Below are 22636 nucleotides of genomic sequence, written 5' to 3' on the forward strand. Positions count from 1 at the left end.
AACGGATTTCCAGACGTCCATAGAAAGATTATTGCTAACTGCCCAAAGTGAGAAGCAAAAATGTTCTGATAAAGACGTTCCTCAGTAATATCATCATGACTTTCGAAATCATGTGCGATAGCAATACCAAACTAAATACGATGAGTAGTGGGGTCCTCAGCTAAGCCTTGCTAAACCTGGGAAATCTTAATTCCATAATGCCTTTCAAATCCTCCAAGCCACTATCGTACTGCAATAATTCTTGCTAAGAAGAATGCTTATGTTGTGGCAATTCCACCAGAAGGTAATGGATTACTCCTACAACACGTACATGTATAATGCTCAAGGCTGAGTAGCAGGAGCAACTTTTAATTTGTTATGAGCCTAAACGATAGATTCAACGAGTTCTTGCCAATAACCATGACCACTGAATAAAAACATTAAACTGAAAGCTCAGACAAAATGAACGCCTAAGAAGAAAAAAGCAACAACTAATATGCAAGCAGATATTAGATGTAAACGTGCAAACAAACTTTTTTGTCTGTTAGATCTAAATTCAACGTAGATATAATTGTGGTTTGTTAGAGTTTTTTTTTATAAAGCTACGTCAGATAATGGTGGAAAGATTTAACTGTTAAATATAATATATCGTTGGATCTAGATCTAACGCACTAAAATATATGCTTCCACACTTAGGGAGTGTTTGGTTACTAGGGACTAATTTTTAGTCCCTCCATTTTATTCCACTTTAGTCTATAAATTGCAAAATACGGAAACTATAACTTTATTTTAGTTTCCATATTTAACAATTTAGTGACTAAAGTGGAATAAAATGGAGGGACTAAAAATTAGTCCCTAAAACCAAACACCAGCTTATATTAGTCGTCGCCGTAGATACGGCGCTGGGAAGGAACAACGCAGACAAACCGAACTCGCACCTCGCACCTCGCATCGTCTTGTCGACACACCTCCAGCTCCGAAACCCTACTCCGCCGGCGATGTCGTCATCCGGCGCCCCGGCCCCGGCGGCGGCAATGGCCGTTGACGACGCGGAGGACGACCAGCTCGCCTCCATGTCCACGGAGGATATCATCCGGGCCTCCCGCCTTCTTGACAACGAGATCCGTGTCCTCAAGGTGAGCGAGCCCAGTCCTAGATCCGATCCCTGCGGGTTCGGAACTTCGGCGTTAGGGTTTGCTTCTGATCTGTGGGGTTTGTTTGGTTTTTCTCTTGCCGCACCCAGGACGAGTTGCAGCGGACGAACCTGGAGTTGGAGTCGTTCAAGGAGAAGATTAAGGAAAACCAAGAGAAAATTAAGCTCAACAAGCAGCTGCCCTACCTCGTTGGCAACATCGTTGAGGTTCATTTTCCTTGCATTCTGGAAATCCCTGCGTGTGATTGTTGTCTTGGGTTAATTTGAGGCCAGGGAAGTGAATGAGTGAAAATGATTTGGTCTATTATCACATGATTTGATATGACATCATACTTATATAACTGCTTGTTCTATTATATTATGTTTGTCCCCTTATAATTCATGTTAGATTAGATTTTATATGCACCAAGGCCACACTTAATTAGGAACAGAACACACTTTCCTCTTGTGCAGGTACTTCAGATTAGATAGGGTAGTTTGCCTTTAGGACAGCAACGATTCTTTAATTCGAGTAACCATGGTCTTGCTAGGAATCCAGACATTCAGAAACATGGAACTTGATAACTGGTTTGTTTCAACTACCTTAGCTTTCAAAATTTCTAGTTGAGTCCTATACAATATTTTTTGAAGATTTGATGGCTTTATAGATTCTGTGGATGTATGTGTGACGACTCCGAAGGCATGATGTCTTGGTGAAACATTCAGAGAAGATGAAAGGCGCGGGAGCAGCTGTGTTTGATGACTAACTACTTTTAGGCCATATGGTGGGCCATAGCTATTAGCTGTTATTAGCTGTCATAGTGGGGAATCCAGGGTTGGCCGTGGCTTATAAGCCGAGTCTGTAACAGAATCAAGCAAGTTGAGAAATAACAGAATCAAAACAGAACCGTACCTTGCGTCGGTCTCTACCTCCCCACCGTGTCCTTCTGATTTCCACTACCGTCTCACGTCTCGGCGTTTGGGGTCTGCCGGTGGCCAAGGGTCGGTACAGTATGGAGCATTCAAGTAAATGAACCCTGACATCAACCACCACAGCCTACGGTTAGCACCTTGCCATACCTGTGGTGTGCCTAAGACGTCTAAGGTTAGCCCTACGTTTGGTTTATCTCCATGCCTAAGGTTAGGCATGCCTGTAAATGTGTGGCAGCTGCTTGGATTGCTATCACGCCTAAGGTTAGGCACGTTGTGGCGTCCAAATCGAGTGCCCCAGGTGTGGCGTAATTTTGTATGGCAAGCCTAGGGAATCTCACCAATTTTTTTTCAGCTGTCTAAGGTTAGTCAGGAACCAAACGTCTACCTACGAAACTGCGGCGTGCCTAACCTTAGGCTGTGGTGATTCCCGTGAACCAAACATGCCTGTATTCTTGTAACTTAGTGTGCTGCATTCCTTGTAGTTGGAAATTATGATAACTGATTTTTTATTTCCATATTATTTGGTCTTTGTCAGGCAGGGTGTCTGTACATTATTTATTTTGTTTCTGGGTTACTCATATACAGCCTGCCTTTTTCTCAACTATTTTAGATCTTGGAAATGAACCCTGAGGATGAAGCTGAGGAGGATGGTGCTAACATTGATTTAGACTCACAAAGGAAAGGAAAATGTGTTGTTCTGAAGACCTCCACAAGACAAGTGAGCAATCTGTTCTCTGCTCATCAGGGTCATGTCTTTTGCTGTTCTTTTTTTTTGTGTGTTCATATACTGTATGCATTCCACTTTCTAAATCTCTGACCACTAATATGCATACAACATGAAGATTTATCACATGAAAATATGGTACAGTAGATTCTGTATCGAAAGTGCAGCCAACATTTTTGTTATTGCTAACTCACATGTGAAAAGGCAGTCAAGGGTCTGTATTGGGTACCCAGGACAATTAGTCATATAAGACATTTGGTTATGTTTGGACTACTTTTGACCCAGATAGTCAATTTTTGTTTAAAACCATAACTTATTAGATATTGATGTATTGTCATGTCTGACCCTAATAATAACGTTATTGATGTGCACCCGTTGGGTGATTGCCCGATCTTTCGATGAGAGGGTGTGAAATAACTCGATTGGGGGAGGAGACGACGTTCACGGCCTGACTACAGCCTTCCAAAGACGCTGCGCCTTAGCAACCGATACACCACCTCCTATGGCTGTCACGATCTTGTGGAGCGTGACACCCTGGCCACTAGGGCACTCGTCCTGCAAGCAATCGAAGAACTAGCAAGAACAAGTAGAACAAGTACTGAATTACCAGATCTAAATGTAGGTTTCAAAATCAAACTCCAATATGGTGGGGTTCCGAAGACAAGAAGACGAGCGGCTGAACCAGCACGCGCGCTTACAAGCAAGTAGCGAGAGCTAAACTTGATCTAAACAAAACCCGTTGTTCTTGGTGGCGGCTAGGGGGTTTATAAACATGGGAGGACGACCACAAGGGTATTGGGGTCGTGCTGCAACCCTAGGATGCGTTCCTAATGGACCCAACTTGATACACGACCCATTGGGCCAAAATAGGGTCACGCAGCACCATGGGCAGAAAAGGCAGGAAATGTCTCGGTAAGGAAACAATGATTACGGCGGCCTCAGAACAGATATGACTATAATTCCGGATCCATATGAAAGTAGACTTGATAGGCTTTCCATGTTGTGCTTGAACATTCCAATCCGAGCCCGCATGTGACCGTGGTGACCGTCACAAGTTGGTGTTCTTCTGCAGTCCGAATCCAGCATGTTCAAATCCTTTTCCCTTTCGGTCTTCTCCCTGGTTCCTAAGCAAAACAAGAGTGCACGGGTCTCCATGGTCTAAATATGATGGACATGCATTCAAGAGTGTAATCACCTGATGGTTGAGTTGACGAGCACGAGCGCGAGTAATGGGACCAGAAGTAATGGGACCAGAAATTGGTACTTGTATTGGCATAGATGTATCAGTAGTGTGGATGTCTTCATCATTCTCCCCTTCTTGCATTTGAGTCGTCCTCGACTCAAGCTCAACTTCCTCTCCCAAGTAGGGCTTTAAATCTGCAATGTTAAATGTGGGGCTAACCCCAAAGTCTGCAGGCAGATCTAGCCTATATGCATTGTCGTTAATTTTCTCTAGCACTTTAAACGGTCCATCGGCTCGAGGCAACAATTTAGATTTTCGTAATTCAGGAAACCTTTCCTTTCTCAAATGCAACCAAACTAAATCTCCAGGTTCAAAATTTATTTCCTTTCTACCTTTATCACTAGCAAACTTATATCTAGCATTCATACGCTCTATGTTTTCTTTAGTAGTTTCATGCAGTTTTAACATCAATTCAGCACGCCTAGTAGCATCAAAATTTAGTTTTTCAGAAGATGGCAACGGCATTAAATCAATAGGAGCACGAGGCAACAAACCATATACAATCTCAAATGGGCACATCTTTGTAGTAGAATGCAATGATCGATTATAAGCAAATTCAACATGAGGCAAACAGTCCTCCCACATCTTAATATTCTTCTTTAGAACCGCCCTTAACATAGTAAACAAAGTTCTATTCACAACTTCAGTTTGACCATCAGTTTGAGGATGACATGTAGTAGAAAATAAAAGCTTAGTCCCCAATTTTGCCCACAAAGTCCTCCAAAAATGACTAAGAAATTTAGCATCATGATCAGAAACGATTGTGTTGGGCACACCATGCAAGCGAACAATTTCACAAAAGAACAAATCAGCAATATGAGTAGCATCGTCAGTTTTATGACATGGTATGAAATGTGCCATCTTAGAAAATCTATCAACAACCACAAACACACTATCACGTCCCTTCCTAGTCCTAGGCAATCCCAGCACAAAATCCATAGAAATATCTTCCCAAGGAGCACTAGGAACGGGTAGAGGCAAATACAAACCGTGTGGATTTAACCGTGACTTCGCCTTTTGACATGTCGTGCAACGAGCAACCAATCTCACCACATCTCTTCTCATCTTGGGCCAAAAGAAATAACCAGCAAGTATGTCCTCCGTTTTCTTTGCTCCAAAATGTCCCATTAAGCCACCTCCATGTGCTTCCTGTAACAACAACAAACGAACGGAGCTAGCTGGAATGCATAGCTTGTTAGCTCTAAACACAAACCCATCACTAACGATATATTTGTTCCATCCTTTCCCATCTTTACAATGCAGCAACACATCTTTAAAATCAGCATCATGAACATATTGGTCTTTAATCGTCTCTAATCCAAAGATTTTGTAGTCAAGTTGATTCAGCAAAGTATATCTCCTAGACAAAGCGTCAGCAATGATATTCTCTTTTCCTTTCTTGTGCTTAATAACATAAGGAAACGATTCGATAAATTCAACCCACTTAGCATGTCTATGGTTCAGTTTTCCTTGACTACGAATATGTTTCAATGATTCATGATCAGAATGAATAACAAACTCTTTGGGCCACAAATAATGCTGCCATGTTTCTAATGTTCGCACAAGAGCATATAATTCCTTATCATAAGTAGAATAATTTAGAACAGACCCACTCAATTTTTCACTAAAATATGCAACAGGTTTGCCTTCTTGTAACAAAACACCACCCAATCTAATTCCACTAGCATCACATTCAAGCTCAAAAGTCTTATTAAAATCAGGAAGTTTGAGGAGAGGTGCATGTGTCAACTTATCTTTCAGCACGTTGAAAGAGTGCTCTTGTACTTTGCCCCAACTAAAATGCACTCCCTTCTTCGTAAGCTCATTCAAAGGTGCAGCAATGGTGCTAAAGTCCTTCACAAAACGGCGATAGAAGCCGGCAAGTCCTAGGAAACTCCGCACCTGTGTGATAGTCTTTGGCATAGGCCATCCATGTATCGCTTCTACCTTGGCTTGATCAACCTCAATTCCCTGTGGAGTCACAACATAACCAAGAAACGAAACTCGATCGGTGCAAAATGTGCACTTCTCAAGGTTACCAAATAAACGTGCATCTCGTAAAGCATTAAAAACAGCACGCATGTGATCAACATGTTCATCCATAGATTTGCTGTAGATCAATATGTCATCAAAGTATACTACCACAAATTTTCCAATGAAGGCACGCAAAACCTCGTTCATTAATCTCATGAAAGTGCTAGGTGCATTAGTTAACCCAAAAGGCATGACTAACCACTCATACAATCCGAACTTAGTTTTGAAAGCAGTTTTCCATTCATCTCCCAATTTCATACGAATCTGGTGGTATCCACTACGCAAATCAACTTTAGAAAAGACGATGGCACCACTCAATTCATCAAGCATATCATCTAAACATGGAATAGGGTGTCGATACCGTATCGTGATATTATTAATAGCCCTACAATCAACACACATACGCCATGTTCCATCTTTTTTAGGCACTAAAATAACCGGAACAGCACACGGACTAAGAGACTCACGCACGTAACCTTTGTCGAGTAGTTCTTGAACTTGTCGCAGAATTTCTTTTGTTTCCTCCGGATTTGTCCTATATGGAGCACGATTTGGCAAAGATGCACCAGGAATAAGATCAATTTGGTGCTCAATCCCTCGTATAGGTGGCAGCCCCTCTGGTATCTCACTTGGAAATACATCAGAATACTCCTGCAAAATGTTAGTAACAACAGGAGGCAAAGAATGCTGCATATTTTGAATTGAAATCAAAGCATCCTTGCATACCAAGGCGTAGGCAACAGAAGTGGAAGCAAATAATTCATTAACATCAGTTTTTGTCGCAAGCAAGCAATGTCCTTTCAATTTTATCCCATCTTTGTTATTACCAACAGCTTTAATATTCTTGTTGTTCTCAGTTTTAGTTTTGGTAGCTTTAGCAACATCATCACGCACAATAGCCTCAGGGGACATGGGAAGCAAAATAATTTTCTTATCATGGTGTATGAGAGAATATCGATTTGATCTACCATGATGCATACAATCTGAATCAAATTGCCATGGTCTATCTAGCAGAATATTACAAGCATCCATAGGCACAACATCACAATCAACAACATCACGATATGAACCAATAGCAAAATTAATTTGTACCAGCTTGGTTACCTTGACCTTACCACTATTGTTAAGCCATTGAATGTGATATGGATGAGGGTGCGGTTTGGTCGTAAGTGCAAGCTTCTCCACCATGTCGCTGCTAGCCAAGTTGTTGCAGCTACCTCCATCAATGATCAAACGACATGAACGCTCCTTAATGACACACTTTGTTTGAAACAACGTATGTCGCTGATTCTGCTCTGCCTTCTCCATTTGTGCACTAAGCACACGCTGTACAATGAGGCTCTCATAATGCTCTGCATCATCTGCACCAATCTGTTCTTCGGGTGGTTCTTTAGTGCCTGCATCATCAGCCGCAAGCAAAGCAAGTGTAGCTTCATCCAAATCACTAGCAGAGGAATACCCACCATCGTCTTTTACCACCAAAACACGCTGATTAGGACAATCACGCTGCACGTGTCCATAGCCCTTGCATCGATAACACAGAACATCTCTTGTTCTACCTGTGGAGGCTACTGAAGAGGCACTACCTGCTGGTTTCTGGGCAGATTTGGTTGCTGAATTTGTGGAAGATGCACGTGGTTTGTCGCTGGAGGAAGGCGGTGGTGCTGGTCGACTCGGCGAGGGAGTTGGTGCTGGTGTACGGCCGGTCATGGACGTAGTCGTGCGCTGTTGCCATGGTGTAGATTTTCCTGCAGAAACATTAGACCTTGCACTAGCACGTCGTCCCTGCACTTCCCTTTCAGCTTTGCAAGCAAGATGAAACAATCGGGTTACATTAGCATAATCTTTATAAGCAAGGATGTCCTGAATTTCCCTATTTAACCCGCCCAAAAATCTAGCCATAGCAGATTCCTCACCCTCCTCTATGTTACAACGCAGCATACCCATTTGTAATTCCTGATAATATTCTTCTACACTTTTAGTACCCTGTCTCAATTGTTGCAACTTGTTTTGCATATCACGTGCATAATAAGAAGGAACAAATCTAGCCCGCATGACCCGTTTCAAAACATCCCAAGTTTGTGGCATGTTATTAGGATTCTTCTTACCATGTTCTACCCACCAAACAGAAGCAAATTCAGTAAACTCACTAGTAGCAGCTCTAACCCGCGCATTCTCAGGAAATTCATGGCATGCAAACTTTTGATCAACCGCAATCTCCCAAGTAATGTAAGCATCAGGGTTATATTTACCATCAAAAGGAGGTATTTTAAATTTAACCTTACTAAAAGCATCATCATTACCATGTACCTCACGTCGGCGAAAACCACCCATACCTCTACGGTTAGTACGTAGTCGCCGGCGATTAGGTGCTTCTTGGTCATCTTGTTCAGTATCAGCAACATAGTCATCCCAGTTACCTTCGGCGCCCTCATCACGCCCACCATTGGTATTAGCATGCATCTCATCAAATCGCCTCAAGAATGCGACAAGGCTCTTGTCAATATGAGCAACTGTCATTTCCACATTTGCAAGTTTGGTGTTTGTGTCGATCTGTGTGGCCTCCAATTGCCCCATCTTTTCATTCGTCACCTGCATGTCATTATCAAGACCTTCCGTGTGCGTCTTCACCAGCCTTACAAAGTGTTGTATGATACCCTTGGTGCGAGGAGAGTGTGGCATATTATGAGAAGCATCATCAACCTCCAATCCTGCCATGGTTAGACGAACAGAGGCAACAAGAAAAAAAACGTGAAGGAATAAAAAACTCTACAACTATTAGGATGTAGCTACTGCAAGGCGCTCACTCTCAACCTGCCACACAAGCTCTTACCAATTCTTACCTTGCACAACAGGAGGGGTCAGCAACCAACAAGTCTGCAACCGGGGAATAAGTGTATCGGTGCCGCAGCAACACGACCTGTCAAACTGTAGTCGAAATATGTAGAGTTGTAGGTGGGCTGAATCAAGGAATACACTAGTACCACGTTAGTTACAAAAGCAAGCTGAATAATCGTTCAACGGTGGTACTGTGCTGGTCCTAGGCTAAACCATGCTAGAGACGTGAGCCTAGGCACAAAGGTAGTCACTGAAAAAGAACAACTAGCACAACACAAAGAGAAACAACAGATTTAGAGATTCAACCCCCTTCTTTCTTCTTCTTTTCCTTTTTTTCTTTTCTTTTTTTTTCTTCTTTTTTTTTGCAGGGGCCTAAACCCTTTTTTCACTATGACAACCCAAACAATAAGGATATTGCTAACAGCCCCTTTAAATCAGATTTAACAAATCTTGTTAATATAGAAAGTCCAGAAATCTCTACGATGATTGCGGAGCGCTCAGAATGAATTTTGAGACAAGGTCAGATCCGTTGGAAAGAAGATAAGATAAGCTTTCCAGATTGTATTTAAACTTCCAAATCGGACATGAGATGTATCCGTGGTGGCAAAAACGAACCAGAGATGTTTATGGTGATGGTGGATCTCGTGGTGACCAAAACGTGGTAGAACTCAAAACTCTAAAGGAATAAACTAAGACCAGCAACTCGACACAACCAATGCAACCAAAAACTCAACAAGCCCTAGCTAAGTAGTACTAGTAAATGCTCAATGGTTTATAGGATTGCGGTAAAACTAATCTACTATTTTTTTGGCTTTTTCTTGACTATAGGAGATAAGAAAACAACGAAGAAAAGTAAATCTCTCACCGATAAACCTTGCTCTGATACCAACTGATGTGCACCCATTGGGTGATTGCCCGATCTTTCGATGAGAGGGTGTGAAATAACTCGATTGGGGGAGGAGACGACGTTCACGGCCCGACTACAGCCTTCCAAAGACGCTGCGCCTTAGCAACCGATACACCACCTCCTATGGCTGTCACGATCTTGTGGAGCGTGACACCCTGGCCACTAGGGCACTCGTCCTGCAAGCAATCGAAGAACTAGCAAGAACAAGTAGAACAAGTACTGAATTACCAGATCTAAATGTAGGTTTCAAAATCAAACTCCAATATGGTGGGGTTCCGAAGACAAGAAGACGGGCGGCTGAACCAGCACGCGCGCTTACAAGCAAGTAGCGGGAGCTAAACTTGATCTAAACAAAACCCGTTGTTCTTGGTGGCGGCTAGGGGGTTTATAAACATGGGAGGACGACCACAAGGGTATTGGGGTCGTGCTGCAACCCTAGGATGCGTTCCTAATGGACCCAACTTGATACACGACCCATTGGGCCAAAATAGGGTCACGCAGCACCATGGGCAGAAAAGGCAGGAAATGTCTCGGTAAGGAAACAATGATTACGGCGGCCTCAGAACAGATATGACTATAATTCCGGATCCATATGAAAGTAGACTTGATAGGCTTTCCATGTTGTGCTTGAACATTCCAATCCGAGCCCGCATGTGACCGTGGTGACCGTCACAAGTTGGTGTTCTTCTGCAGTCCGAATCCAGCATGTTCAAATCCTTTTCCCTTTCGGTCTTCTCCCTGGTTCCTAAGCAAAACAAGAGTGCACGGGTCTCCATGGTCTAAATATGATGGACATGCATTCAAGAGTGTAATCACCTGATGGTTGAGTTGACGAGCACGAGCGCGAGTAATGGGACCAGAAGTAATGGGACCAGAAATTGGTACTTGTATTGGCATAGATGTATCAGTAGTGTGGATGTCTTCATCATTCTCCCCTTCTTGCATTTGAGTCGTCCTCGACTCAAGCTCAACTTCCTCTCCCAAGTAGGGCTTTAAATCTGCAATGTTAAATGTGGGGCTAACCCCAAAGTCTGCAGGCAGATCTAGCCTATATGCATTGTCGTTAATTTTCTCTAGCACTTTAAACGGTCCATCGGCTCGAGGCAACAATTTAGATTTTCGTAATTCAGGAAACCTTTCCTTTCTCAAATGCAACCAAACTAAATCTCCAGGTTCAAAATTTATTTCCTTTCTACCTTTATCACTAGCAAACTTATATCTAGCATTCATACGCTCTATGTTTTCTTTAGTAGTTTCATGCAGTTTTAACATCAATTCAGCACGCCTAGTAGCATCAAAATTTAGTTTTTCAGAAGATGGCAACGGCATTAAATCAATAGGAGCACGAGGCAACAAACCATATACAATCTCAAATGGGCACATCTTTGTAGTAGAATGCAATGATCGATTATAAGCAAATTCAACATGAGGCAAACAGTCCTCCCACATCTTAATATTCTTCTTTAGAACCGCCCTTAACATAGTAAACAAAGTTCTATTCACAACTTCAGTTTGACCATCAGTTTGAGGATGACATGTAGTAGAAAATAAAAGCTTAGTCCCCAATTTTGCCCACAAAGTCCTCCAAAAATGACTAAGAAATTTAGCATCATGATCAGAAACGATTGTGTTGGGCACACCATGCAAGCGAACAATTTCACAAAAGAACAAATCAGCAATATGAGTAGCATCGTCAGTTTTATGACATGGTATGAAATGTGCCATCTTAGAAAATCTATCAACAACCACAAACACACTATCACGTCCCTTCCTAGTCCTAGGCAATCCCAGCACAAAATCCATAGAAATATCTTCCCAAGGAGCACTAGGAACGGGTAGAGGCAAATACAAACCGTGTGGATTTAACCGTGACTTCGCCTTTTGACATGTCGTGCAACGAGCAACCAATCTCACCACATCTCTTCTCATCTTGGGCCAAAAGAAATAACCAGCAAGTATGTCCTCCGTTTTCTTTGCTCCAAAATGTCCCATTAAGCCACCTCCATGTGCTTCCTGTAACAACAACAAACGAACGGAGCTAGCTGGAATGCATAGCTTGTTAGCTCTAAACACAAACCCATCACTAACGATATATTTGTTCCATCCTTTCCCATCTTTACAATGCAGCAACACATCTTTAAAATCAGCATCATGAACATATTGGTCTTTAATCGTCTCTAATCCAAAGATTTTGTAGTCAAGTTGATTCAGCAAAGTATATCTCCTAGACAAAGCGTCAGCAATGATATTCTCTTTTCCTTTCTTGTGCTTAATAACATAAGGAAACGATTCGATAAATTCAACCCACTTAGCATGTCTATGGTTCAGTTTTCCTTGACTACGAATATGTTTCAATGATTCATGATCAGAATGAATAACAAACTCTTTGGGCCACAAATAATGCTGCCATGTTTCTAATGTTCGCACAAGAGCATATAATTCCTTATCATAAGTAGAATAATTTAGAACAGACCCACTCAATTTTTCACTAAAATATGCAACAGGTTTGCCTTCTTGTAACAAAACACCACCCAATCTAATTCCACTAGCATCACATTCAAGCTCAAAAGTCTTATTAAAATCAGGAAGTTTGAGGAGAGGTGCATGTGTCAACTTATCTTTCAGCACGTTGAAAGAGTGCTCTTGTACTTTGCCCCAACTAAAATGCACTCCCTTCTTCGTAAGCTCATTCAAAGGTGCAGCAATGGTGCTAAAGTCCTTCACAAAACGGCGATAGAAGCCGGCAAGTCCTAGGAAACTCCGCACCTGTGTGATAGTCTTTGGCATAGGCCATCCATGTATCGCTTCTACCTTGGCTTGATCAACCTCAATTCCCTGTGGAGTCACAACATAACCAAGAAACGAAACTCGATCGGTGCAAAATGTGCACTTCTCAAGGTTACCAAATAAACGTGCATCTCGTAAAGCATTAAAAACAGCACGCATGTGATCAACATGTTCATCCATAGATTTGCTGTAGATCAATATGTCATCAAAGTATACTACCACAAATTTTCCAATGAAGGCACGCAAAACCTCGTTCATTAATCTCATGAAAGTGCTAGGTGCATTAGTTAACCCAAAAGGCATGACTAACCACTCATACAATCCGAACTTAGTTTTGAAAGCAGTTTTCCATTCATCTCCCAATTTCATACGAATCTGGTGGTATCCACTACGCAAATCAACTTTAGAAAAGACGATGGCACCACTCAATTCATCAAGCATATCATCTAAACATGGAATAGGGTGTCGATACCGTATCGTGATATTATTAATAGCCCTACAATCAACACACATACGCCATGTTCCATCTTTTTTAGGCACTAAAATAACCGGAACAGCACACGGACTAAGAGACTCACGCACGTAACCTTTGTCGAGTAGTTCTTGAACTTGTCGCAGAATTTCTTTTGTTTCCTCCGGATTTGTCCTATATGGAGCACGATTTGGCAAAGATGCACCAGGAATAAGATCAATTTGGTGCTCAATCCCTCGTATAGGTGGCAGCCCCTCTGGTATCTCACTTGGAAATACATCAGAATACTCCTGCAAAATGTTAGTAACAACAGGAGGCAAAGAATGCTGCATATTTTGAATTGAAATCAAAGCATCCTTGCATACCAAGGCGTAGGCAACAGAAGTGGAAGCAAATAATTCATTAACATCAGTTTTTGTCGCAAGCAAGCAATGTCCTTTCAATTTTATCCCATCTTTGTTATTACCAACAGCTTTAATATTCTTGTTGTTCTCAGTTTTAGTTTTGGTAGCTTTAGCAACATCATCACGCACAATAGCCTCAGGGGACATGGGAAGCAAAATAATTTTCTTATCATGGTGTATGAGAGAATATCGATTTGATCTACCATGATGCATACAATCTGAATCAAATTGCCATGGTCTATCTAGCAGAATATTACAAGCATCCATAGGCACAACATCACAATCAACAACATCACGATATGAACCAATAGCAAAATTAATTTGTACCAGCTTGGTTACCTTGACCTTACCACTATTGTTAAGCCATTGAATGTGATATGGATGAGGGTGCGGTTTGGTCGTAAGTGCAAGCTTCTCCACCATGTCGCTGCTAGCCAAGTTGTTGCAGCTACCTCCATCAATGATCAAACGACATGAACGCTCCTTAATGACACACTTTGTTTGAAACAACGTATGTCGCTGATTCTGCTCTGCCTTCTCCATTTGTGCACTAAGCACACGCTGTACAATGAGGCTCTCATAATGCTCTGCATCATCTGCACCAATCTGTTCTTCGGGTGGTTCTTTAGTGCCTGCATCATCAGCCGCAAGCAAAGCAAGTGTAGCTTCATCCAAATCACTAGCAGAGGAATACCCACCATCGTCTTTTACCACCAAAACACGCTGATTAGGACAATCACGCTGCACGTGTCCATAGCCCTTGCATCGATAACACAGAACATCTCTTGTTCTACCTGTGGAGGCTACTGAAGAGGCACTACCTGCTGGTTTCTGGGCAGATTTGGTTGCTGAATTTGTGGAAGATGCACGTGGTTTGTCGCTGGAGGAAGGCGGTGGTGCTGGTCGACTCGGCGAGGGAGTTGGTGCTGGTGTACGGCCGGTCATGGACGTAGTCGTGCGCTGTTGCCATGGTGTAGATTTTCCTGCAGAAACATTAGACCTTGCACTAGCACGTCGTCCCTGCACTTCCCTTTCAGCTTTGCAAGCAAGATGAAACAATCGGGTTACATTAGCATAATCTTTATAAGCAAGGATGTCCTGAATTTCCCTATTTAACCCGCCCAAAAATCTAGCCATAGCAGATTCCTCACCCTCCTCTATGTTACAACGCAGCATACCCATTTGTAATTCCTGATAATATTCTTCTACACTTTTAGTACCCTGTCTCAATTGTTGCAACTTGTTTTGCATATCACGTGCATAATAAGAAGGAACAAATCTAGCCCGCATGACCCGTTTCAAAACATCCCAAGTTTGTGGCATGTTATTAGGATTCTTCTTACCATGTTCTACCCACCAAACAGAAGCAAATTCAGTAAACTCACTAGTAGCAGCTCTAACCCGCGCATTCTCAGGAAATTCATGGCATGCAAACTTTTGATCAACCGCAATCTCCCAAGTAATGTAAGCATCAGGGTTATATTTACCATCAAAAGGAGGTATTTTAAATTTAACCTTACTAAAAGCATCATCATTACCATGTACCTCACGTCGGCGAAAACCACCCATACCTCTACGGTTAGTACGTAGTCGCCGGCGATTAGGTGCTTCTTGGTCATCTTGTTCAGTATCAGCAACATAGTCATCCCAGTTACCTTCGGCGCCCTCATCACGCCCACCATTGGTATTAGCATGCATCTCATCAAATCGCCTCAAGAATGCGACAAGGCTCTTGTCAATATGAGCAACTGTCGTTTCCACATTTGCAAGTTTGGTGTTTGTGTCGATCTGTGTGGCCTCCAATTGCCCCATCTTTTCATTCGTCACCTGCATGTCATTATCAAGACCTTCCGTGTGCGTCTTCACCAGCCTTACAAAGTGTTGTATGATACCCTTGGTGCGAGGAGAGTGTGGCATATTATGAGAAGCATCATCAACCTCCAATCCTGCCATGGTTAGACGAACAGAGGCAACAAGAAAAAAAACGTGAAGGAATAAAAAACTCTACAACTATTAGGATGTAGCTACTGCAAGGCGCTCACTCTCAACCTGCCACACAAGCTCTTACCAATTCTTACCTTGCACAACAGGAGGGGTCAGCAACCAACAAGTCTGCAACCGGGGAATAAGTGTATCGGTGCCGCAGCAACACGACCTGTCAAACTGTAGTCGAAATATGTAGAGTTGTAGGTGGGCTGAATCAAGGAATACACTAGTACCACGTTAGTTACAAAAGCAAGCTGAATAATCGTTCAACGGTGGTACTGTGCTGGTCCTAGGCTAAACCATGCTAGAGACGTGAGCCTAGGCACAAAGGTAGTCACTGAAAAAGAACAACTAGCACAACACAAAGAGAAACAACAGATTTAGAGATTCAACCCCCTTCTTTCTTCTTCTTTTCCTTTTTTTCTTTTCTTTTTTTTTCTTCTTTTTTTTTGCAGGGGCCTAAACCCTTTTTTCACTATGACAACCCAAACAATAAGGATATTGCTAACAGCCCCTTTAAATCAGATTTAACAAATCTTGTTAATATAGAAAGTCCAGAAATCTCTACGATGATTGCGGAGCGCTCAGAATGAATTTTGAGACAAGGTCAGATCCGTTGGAAAGAAGATAAGATAAGCTTTCCAGATTGTATTTAAACTTCCAAATCGGACATGAGATGTATCCGTGGTGGCAAAAACGAACCAGAGATGTTTATGGTGATGGTGGATCTCGTGGTGACCAAAACGTGGTAGAACTCAAAACTCTAAAGGAATAAACTAAGACCAGCAACTCGACACAACCAATGCAACCAAAAACTCAACAAGCCCTAGCTAAGTAGTACTAGTAAATGCTCAATGGTTTATAGGATTGCGGTAAAACTAATCTACTATTTTTTTGGCTTTTTCTTGACTATAGGAGATAAGAAAACAACGAAGAAAAGTAAATCTCTCACCGATAAACCTTGCTCTGATACCAACTGATGTGCACCCATTGGGTGATTGCCCGATCTTTCGATGAGAGGGTGTGAAATAACTCGATTGGGGGAGGAGACGACGTTCACGGCCCGACTACAGCCTTCCAAAGACGCTGCGCCTTAGCAACCGATACACCACCTCCTATGGCTGTCACGATCTTGTGGAGCGTGACACCCTGGCCACTAGGGCACTCGTCCTGCAAGCAATCGAAGAACTAGCAAGAACAAGTAGAACAAGTACTGAATTACCAGATCTAAATGTAGGTTTCAAAATCAAACTCCAATATGGTGGGGTTCCGAAGACAAGAAGACGGGCGGCTGAACCAGCACGCGCGCTTACAAGCAAGTAGCGGGAGCTAAACTTGATCTAAACAAAACCCGTTGTTCTTGGTGGCGGCTAGGGGGTTTATAAACATGGGAGGACGACCACAAGGGTATTGGGGTCGTGCTGCAACCCTAGGATGCGTTCCTAATGGACCCAACTTGATACACGACCCATTGGGCCAAAATAGGGTCACGCAGCACCATGGGCAGAAAAGGCAGGAAATGTCTCGGTAAGGAAACAATGATTACGGCGGCCTCAGAACAGATATGACTATAATTCCGGATCCATATGAAAGTAGACTTGATAGGCTTTCCATGTTGTGCTTGAACATTCCAATCCGAGCCCGCATGTGACCGTGGTGACCGTCACAAGTTGGTGTTCTTCTGCAGTCCGAATCCAGCATGTTCAAATCCTTTTCCCTTTCGGTCTTCTCCCTGGTTCCTAAGCAAAACAAGAGTGCACGGGTCTCCATGGTCTAAATATGATGGACATGCATTCAAGAGTGTAATCACCTGATGGTTGAGTTGACGAGCACGAGCGCGAGTAATGGGACCAGAAGTAATGGGACCAGAAATTGGTACTTGTATTGGCATAGATGTATCAGTAGTGTGGATGTCTTCATCAGTTATGTTGCAATGGTTCTGCTGTACAGATTATGCCAGTAATGAATTGTATATAACTGCAAAGCGATTAATGAATTGTATATAACTGCAAAGTGATTAATGAATTGTATATACACAGTGTTTTAAAGGTGTCGCCTAGGCGTCCAGGCGCCCAAAAAATCCTAGGCGCCTTGCTCGCCTAGGCGTCCAGGCGGCGGTCCAACGCCTTGTCTCACCTTACCACTTTAAAGGATCATGTATATAAATACAAAGTGTAAATATATTTAAGCAGCCGTAAGTGGCCAATTTTTTTTTTCACAAAAAGAAACAGTCCTGTAGTATGCTTGTCCAGCTGTCACATTGTGCTCTGAATCAGTAATTCAACATCTTTTCTTCTTTGCTTACCTGTATGGCCTTGAGGTGTGGGATTATGTATAGTTTATTTTGTCTGAGTTCCCATTCTTCCACGTCTCTTAATCTAAAGCAATGAAAAACTGCCTTTTATGCATGGTCTTGAGTTTAAGTAATCAAATTAACTGCTGTAAAATCTTAGTTTCTTGTCTTGATGATTGCAGACTATATTCCTTCCTGTTGTTGGGCTAGTGGACCCTGACAAGCTAAAGCCTGGTGATCTGGTTGGAGTCAATAAAGATAGCTACCTTATACTAGATACATTGCCATCAGAGTACGATTCACGAGTGAAGGCAATGGAAGTGGATGAAAAGCCCACTGAAGATTATAATGACATTGGGGGTCTTGAAAAGCAGGTATTTTGCTCAGTGAACTGCATAGTTGTTAAGGCGTCCCTAAGGCGTTGCTTAGGCGACGCCTAAGCGCTAGGCGTGCAGAAACCTTAAGGCGTCTTGGTCGCCTTATTTTGGAGCCTAAGGCGTCCGCTTTGGACAGTTGGGCGTCACCCCGGCGCCTTGGAGAGTTCTAAGGCGACGCTATGAGGAAGCCTTGGAGTGATGTAGGGATGGACCTCAAGGGTTGGATCCTGACCTGACTGAGCACCCGATTTGAAACCATGTCCCTGGAGAGTGGCATTACCAGCGGCAGCGGTGTTGGTCCCCTGGCGGCACCGGCGACGGTGGCCACTCCCCACGGCGGCGGCGAGCTCTAGCTGCGCAGGCGAGGTCCCCAGACCCCGGCTGAGAGAGAGAGAGAGAGAGAGAGAGAGAGAGAGAGAGAGAGAGCACTGAGAGAGGGAAGAGAGGGAGGTGGCTGGGTGACGAGTGCGGCTGGGAGTGAGTGAATAAGTGTGTAACCTAATTTTAATGGGCCAAGTGGGCTTATTTGGACTGGCTAAACTTGTTAGCTGCCCATTGACCTTTTTCCCTACACACTTCCTCAAATATCAATATTTTTCTATTTCTAACTATATTTAAGGCGTCGCCTCGCCTTACTCTTTAACGCTTAAAAGTTAAAAAGGGGGCCTTACCACCTTAACAACTATGGTGAACTGTTGCTCTTTAGGTAATAGCCGGGAAGTTCCAATGTTCCATCAGTCTTATATAAGAAATGAATAATGCCGTGTTGCTCATCTGTTACATGTATCTTTTGAATTTTATGTCATTGAATTTAGATTCAAGAGCTTGTAGAGGCAATTGTACTGCCCATGACACATAAAGACCGGTTCCAGAAGTTGGGTATTCGTCCTCCAAAAGGGGTTCTTTTGTACGGACCACCAGGAACTGGCAAGACACTCATGGCTCGTGCATGTGCTGCACAGACGAATGCAACGTTTCTTAAATTAGCTGGTCCACAACTTGTGCAGGTAATCAGTTTACTTGAGAAGTGTTGTTTTCTTTTTTATGTGTTTGTTATATAGCTTTGCAGGTGCGTCTATTTGATGATAAAATATATTTTTTCCTCTGACTCGAATCCTGTGGTACACTGCTGCTCCAATTCATGCTAACATATTCGTACTGCAACTTCTGTTGCCCTTTGTTCGTTTCTGAGTCATTGTTACCTTTCTTCCATGGCTTAATTATTTCATTGCATCATCCTGGTTAATTTCCTTTTCTTATGTACATGAACAAATTTTTTTGTTTCTTTTCAGTTTTCATTTCAGGAAATGCTGTTATTTTATTTTTTCAGTTGTCAGCTGTACTGTAGCTTGGTCTTAAAGCAATGTTTCCTTATGCCAAGGTTCTCAGAAACAAGTTTTGAATGTCTTGGATTCTTGTTGCTTTTCTACCTTTGGAACATAGTTTGTGCTAACTTCTCTAGGGATAGTGTGTTCCTGAATGTCTTAGTAAGCTTTTTGTACATACCATATTGTTACTGTTGAGGAAAATAGATCTATGCATTTTATCTTTCTGTTATTATGGAGCTTGTCAGTCCTAAGTTTCTTTGTTGAAGTTTAGTCAGTTGCCAGTTATATGCCGCGTTAGATGAATTGTCAGGATTTTGTATATCATTCGCTGTCTCTATTCTATATCTAGACTTGGAAATAAACGTTGCATGGTTTAGTGGTTTAACTAAAATATTAGTCTGATTGCATGACCAACGCTGACCGTTTAGTCCATTTTCATTGAAGACACATTGGAGACATTGCATTACCATGGAAAATATGTTTTATTCTGATGTTATCTTGAGCACACTTTATATTTTCAAGTATGATAGTAACGATGTTCTTGCTGGTTCAGATGTTTATTGGTGATGGAGCAAAGCTTGTCCGGGATGCATTCCAGCTTGCCAAAGAGAAAGCTCCTTGTATTATATTTATTGATGAGATAGATGCCATTGGCACCAAACGTTTTGATAGGTATGTTTTGTATGACATTTTCAGTTCATGCATGATTTTATTCCTGTTTTGGCTGATGATACTCTTTATAGGATGAAAATGTTAATCGCCTATACAGGATCAGAGCACTTTTTTTGTTTCAATTTAGTGTAAACAAATCATTCTTATTAGGAAGAAGCTTATCTGATGCATGCTCCATAATTTTGTTCTCTTGGTACAGTGAAGTTAGCGGTGATAGAGAAGTTCAGCGGACAATGTTGGAATTATTGAATCAACTGGATGGATTCAGCAGCGATGAGAGAATAAAGGTCATAGCTGCAACTAACCGTGCTGACATCCTTGACCCTGCTCTGATGCGATCTGGACGGTTGGACCGAAAGATTGAGTTCCCTCACCCATCCGAAGAAGCAAGAGCTAGAATCTTGCAAGTCGGTCTCAACAACTTATGCTCAAATTGCTGAAGTTTGTCAGTGGCTTTCCTCAGTAGGCCATTTATCACAACTAACGTGTTCTGTATTGGTCCTCTGTAGATCCATTCAAGGAAAATGAATGTAAATCCTGATGTCAACTTTGAAGAATTGGCTCGCTCAACTGATGACTTCAACGGAGCACAGCTAAAGGCAGTTTGTGTAGAAGCTGGTATGCTTGCCCTACGGCGGGATGCTACAGAGGTGAGCCTTCCTCTCCTCCATATGCACAGTTCCATTATATTTGCTTTGCGAACGTGGTAGCGCCACAATTCCTAAAGTAAATGTTACATTGATAGATATGGAGGTTGCCGTCTGTAGGTTGATTATTGACTTGTTTATTTCTTTGTTTTTTTTTATGATTGTGATTTCTTATCCTGATGTTTGATTGCACAGGTAACTCACGAGGATTTCAATGAAGGGATCGTACAGGTCCAGGCGAAGAAAAAGTCAAGCTTGAACTACTATGCTTAAGCTGTTTGTCAAAACATATGGACCATAAGGTGTTTGTAACACTACTGTATGAATAATCGAAGCTATGTTTTTAATGCAAGATTTTTACAGCATATAAGACCCCACGCCAGCACACCTGATTTTTTTTTGTATTTTAGCTCTTTTCTTGAAAAGTATTCACGTTTAGACCGTTGGATGATTTAATCTCATTTTTGTACCCTTTGCTCGGCGTCACAGCCTGTGGCGCCGAGGTAACATAGTTTAGCGCCACAGATTTTGATGTCGAGGTGCATGCTCCACTGGCGACGAGGGGCTGACATGGCGTCGGTGCCATGATTTATGGGCCAAGCTCTTGTTCCTAGCCAAAGCAGAGCCGCGGTCATGCAGGTATTGAATACATGCACGTACGTGTGTGCACGCGCTCGTAGCTCATGTCCTTGTTGCGGCGCCACATCGTTCGTGGCCCGGGTTCGTGCCGCAACACGTGGCCCCCATGACACGACGTGGCGGGCGCCATGGCCACGCGCTCGCCTGCGCTTGCTCGTGCAACTAGACCGTCTTTATGAATCTGATGAATAAAGTGTTCATGGAATATCTTGAAATATTTCTCATGGTATTCATCGATGATGTTTTGATTTATTTTAAGGATGAGGGATAGCATGAGGAATATTTGCGGCTAGTATTGCAAAAGTTGAGGGGTAGCCAGCTTTATGCTAAAGTCACTAAATGTGAGTTCTAGTTGGGTAAAATATCTTTCCTTGGGCATATTATCTTCAATTGTGGAATCATAGTAGATCCAACCAAAGTAAAAGAAATAGTGGGATGAAAGATACCTGAGTCAGTCACTGAAGTCCGGAGTTTCTTGGGGCTCACGGGATATTACCGGCGCTCATCGAGGGATTCTCTAAAATAGCAAAGCCGATAACCTTGCTGTTAGAGAAGGAGAAGAAATTTAGGTGGACTCTAGCGTGCCAGGATAGTTTTACTCAGCTAAAGTTGAGGTTGATGTCACCTCCAGTATTAGTCATATCGGATCTGCAAAAAGGATTTGATGTATATTGTGATATATCCCGTCAGGGATTTAGGATGTGTTCTTATGCAAGAGGGACATGTCATAGCCTATGCCTCTCGCTAGTTCAAAAAGCACGAGTTGAACTACCCCACACATGACCAGAACTTGCCACAGTTGTGCATGCCCTTAAGATTTGGAGACACTATGTAATGGGAACCAAGTGCCAGATCTACACAGACCACAAAAGCTTGAAATATATCTTTACCCAGAAAGACCTAAACCTTAGGTAGCGTCGTTGGTTGGAACTCGTCAATGATTATGACTTGGAGATTCATTACCACCCAGGCAAGGCGAATCTGGCTGCAGATGTCTTGAGTCGGAAGGGCCAAGCTCATAAAGTTATGGCTACCCAGCTACCCGACAAGTTGGCAGAGGAGTTGAGAGCACCTAGGGGGGTGAATAGGTGATCCTGTAAAAACTTGAAACTTAATGCCACAAAACTTGATTTGGAGTTAGCACAATAAAGCCAAGTGGCTAGAGAGGAGTTCTTGCAAGACACGATAACCACAAGAAGATCAACACAGATAGGCACAGTGGTTTATCCCGTGGTTCGGCC

General features: G+C 42.6%; 1 protein-coding gene across 2 annotated transcripts; it reads left to right on the forward strand.

Moving 5' to 3' along the window:
* The first annotated feature begins 868 nt into the window (after positions 1–868).
* Positions 869–21212, forward strand: LOC100274559 (26S protease regulatory subunit 6A homolog A). 2 transcript variants are annotated; one of them, NM_001148914.1, is made up of 9 exons: positions 920–1115; positions 1223–1339; positions 2655–2762; positions 17915–18106; positions 18925–19116; positions 19991–20109; positions 20309–20516; positions 20619–20759; positions 20952–21120. In NM_001148914.1, exons 1-9 carry the CDS (start codon positions 978–980, stop codon positions 21027–21029), a joined length of 1293 nt encoding a protein of 430 aa, NP_001142386.1. In that variant the 5' UTR covers positions 920–977; the 3' UTR covers positions 21030–21120. The 2 variants fall into 2 exon arrangements, with proteins under 2 accessions (XP_008647616.1, NP_001142386.1); XM_008649394.3 differs by lacking the exon at positions 17915–18106 and having other exon boundaries at positions 869–1115; positions 20952–21212.
* The last annotated feature ends 1424 nt before the right edge of the window (positions 21213–22636 follow it).

The sequence above is a fragment of the Zea mays genome, chromosome 6 (genome assembly GCF_902167145.1).
Source record: "Zea mays cultivar B73 chromosome 6, Zm-B73-REFERENCE-NAM-5.0, whole genome shotgun sequence".
Taxonomy (NCBI): domain Eukaryota; kingdom Viridiplantae; phylum Streptophyta; class Magnoliopsida; order Poales; family Poaceae; genus Zea; species Zea mays.

Excerpts from the sequence above, each read along its gene's own strand:
- LOC100274559 (NM_001148914.1), top strand. The coding sequence starts at position 978 with ATGTCGTCATCCGGCGCCCCGGCCCCGGCGGCGGCAATGGCCGTTGAC. Across the intron at positions 1,340-2,654 it reads TCGTTGGCAACATCGTTGAG|ATCTTGGAAATGAACCCTGA; the intron begins GTTCATTTTCCT and ends CAACTATTTTAG. Across the intron at positions 2,763-17,914 it reads TGAAGACCTCCACAAGACAA|ACTATATTCCTTCCTGTTGT; the intron begins GTGAGCAATCTG and ends TGATGATTGCAG.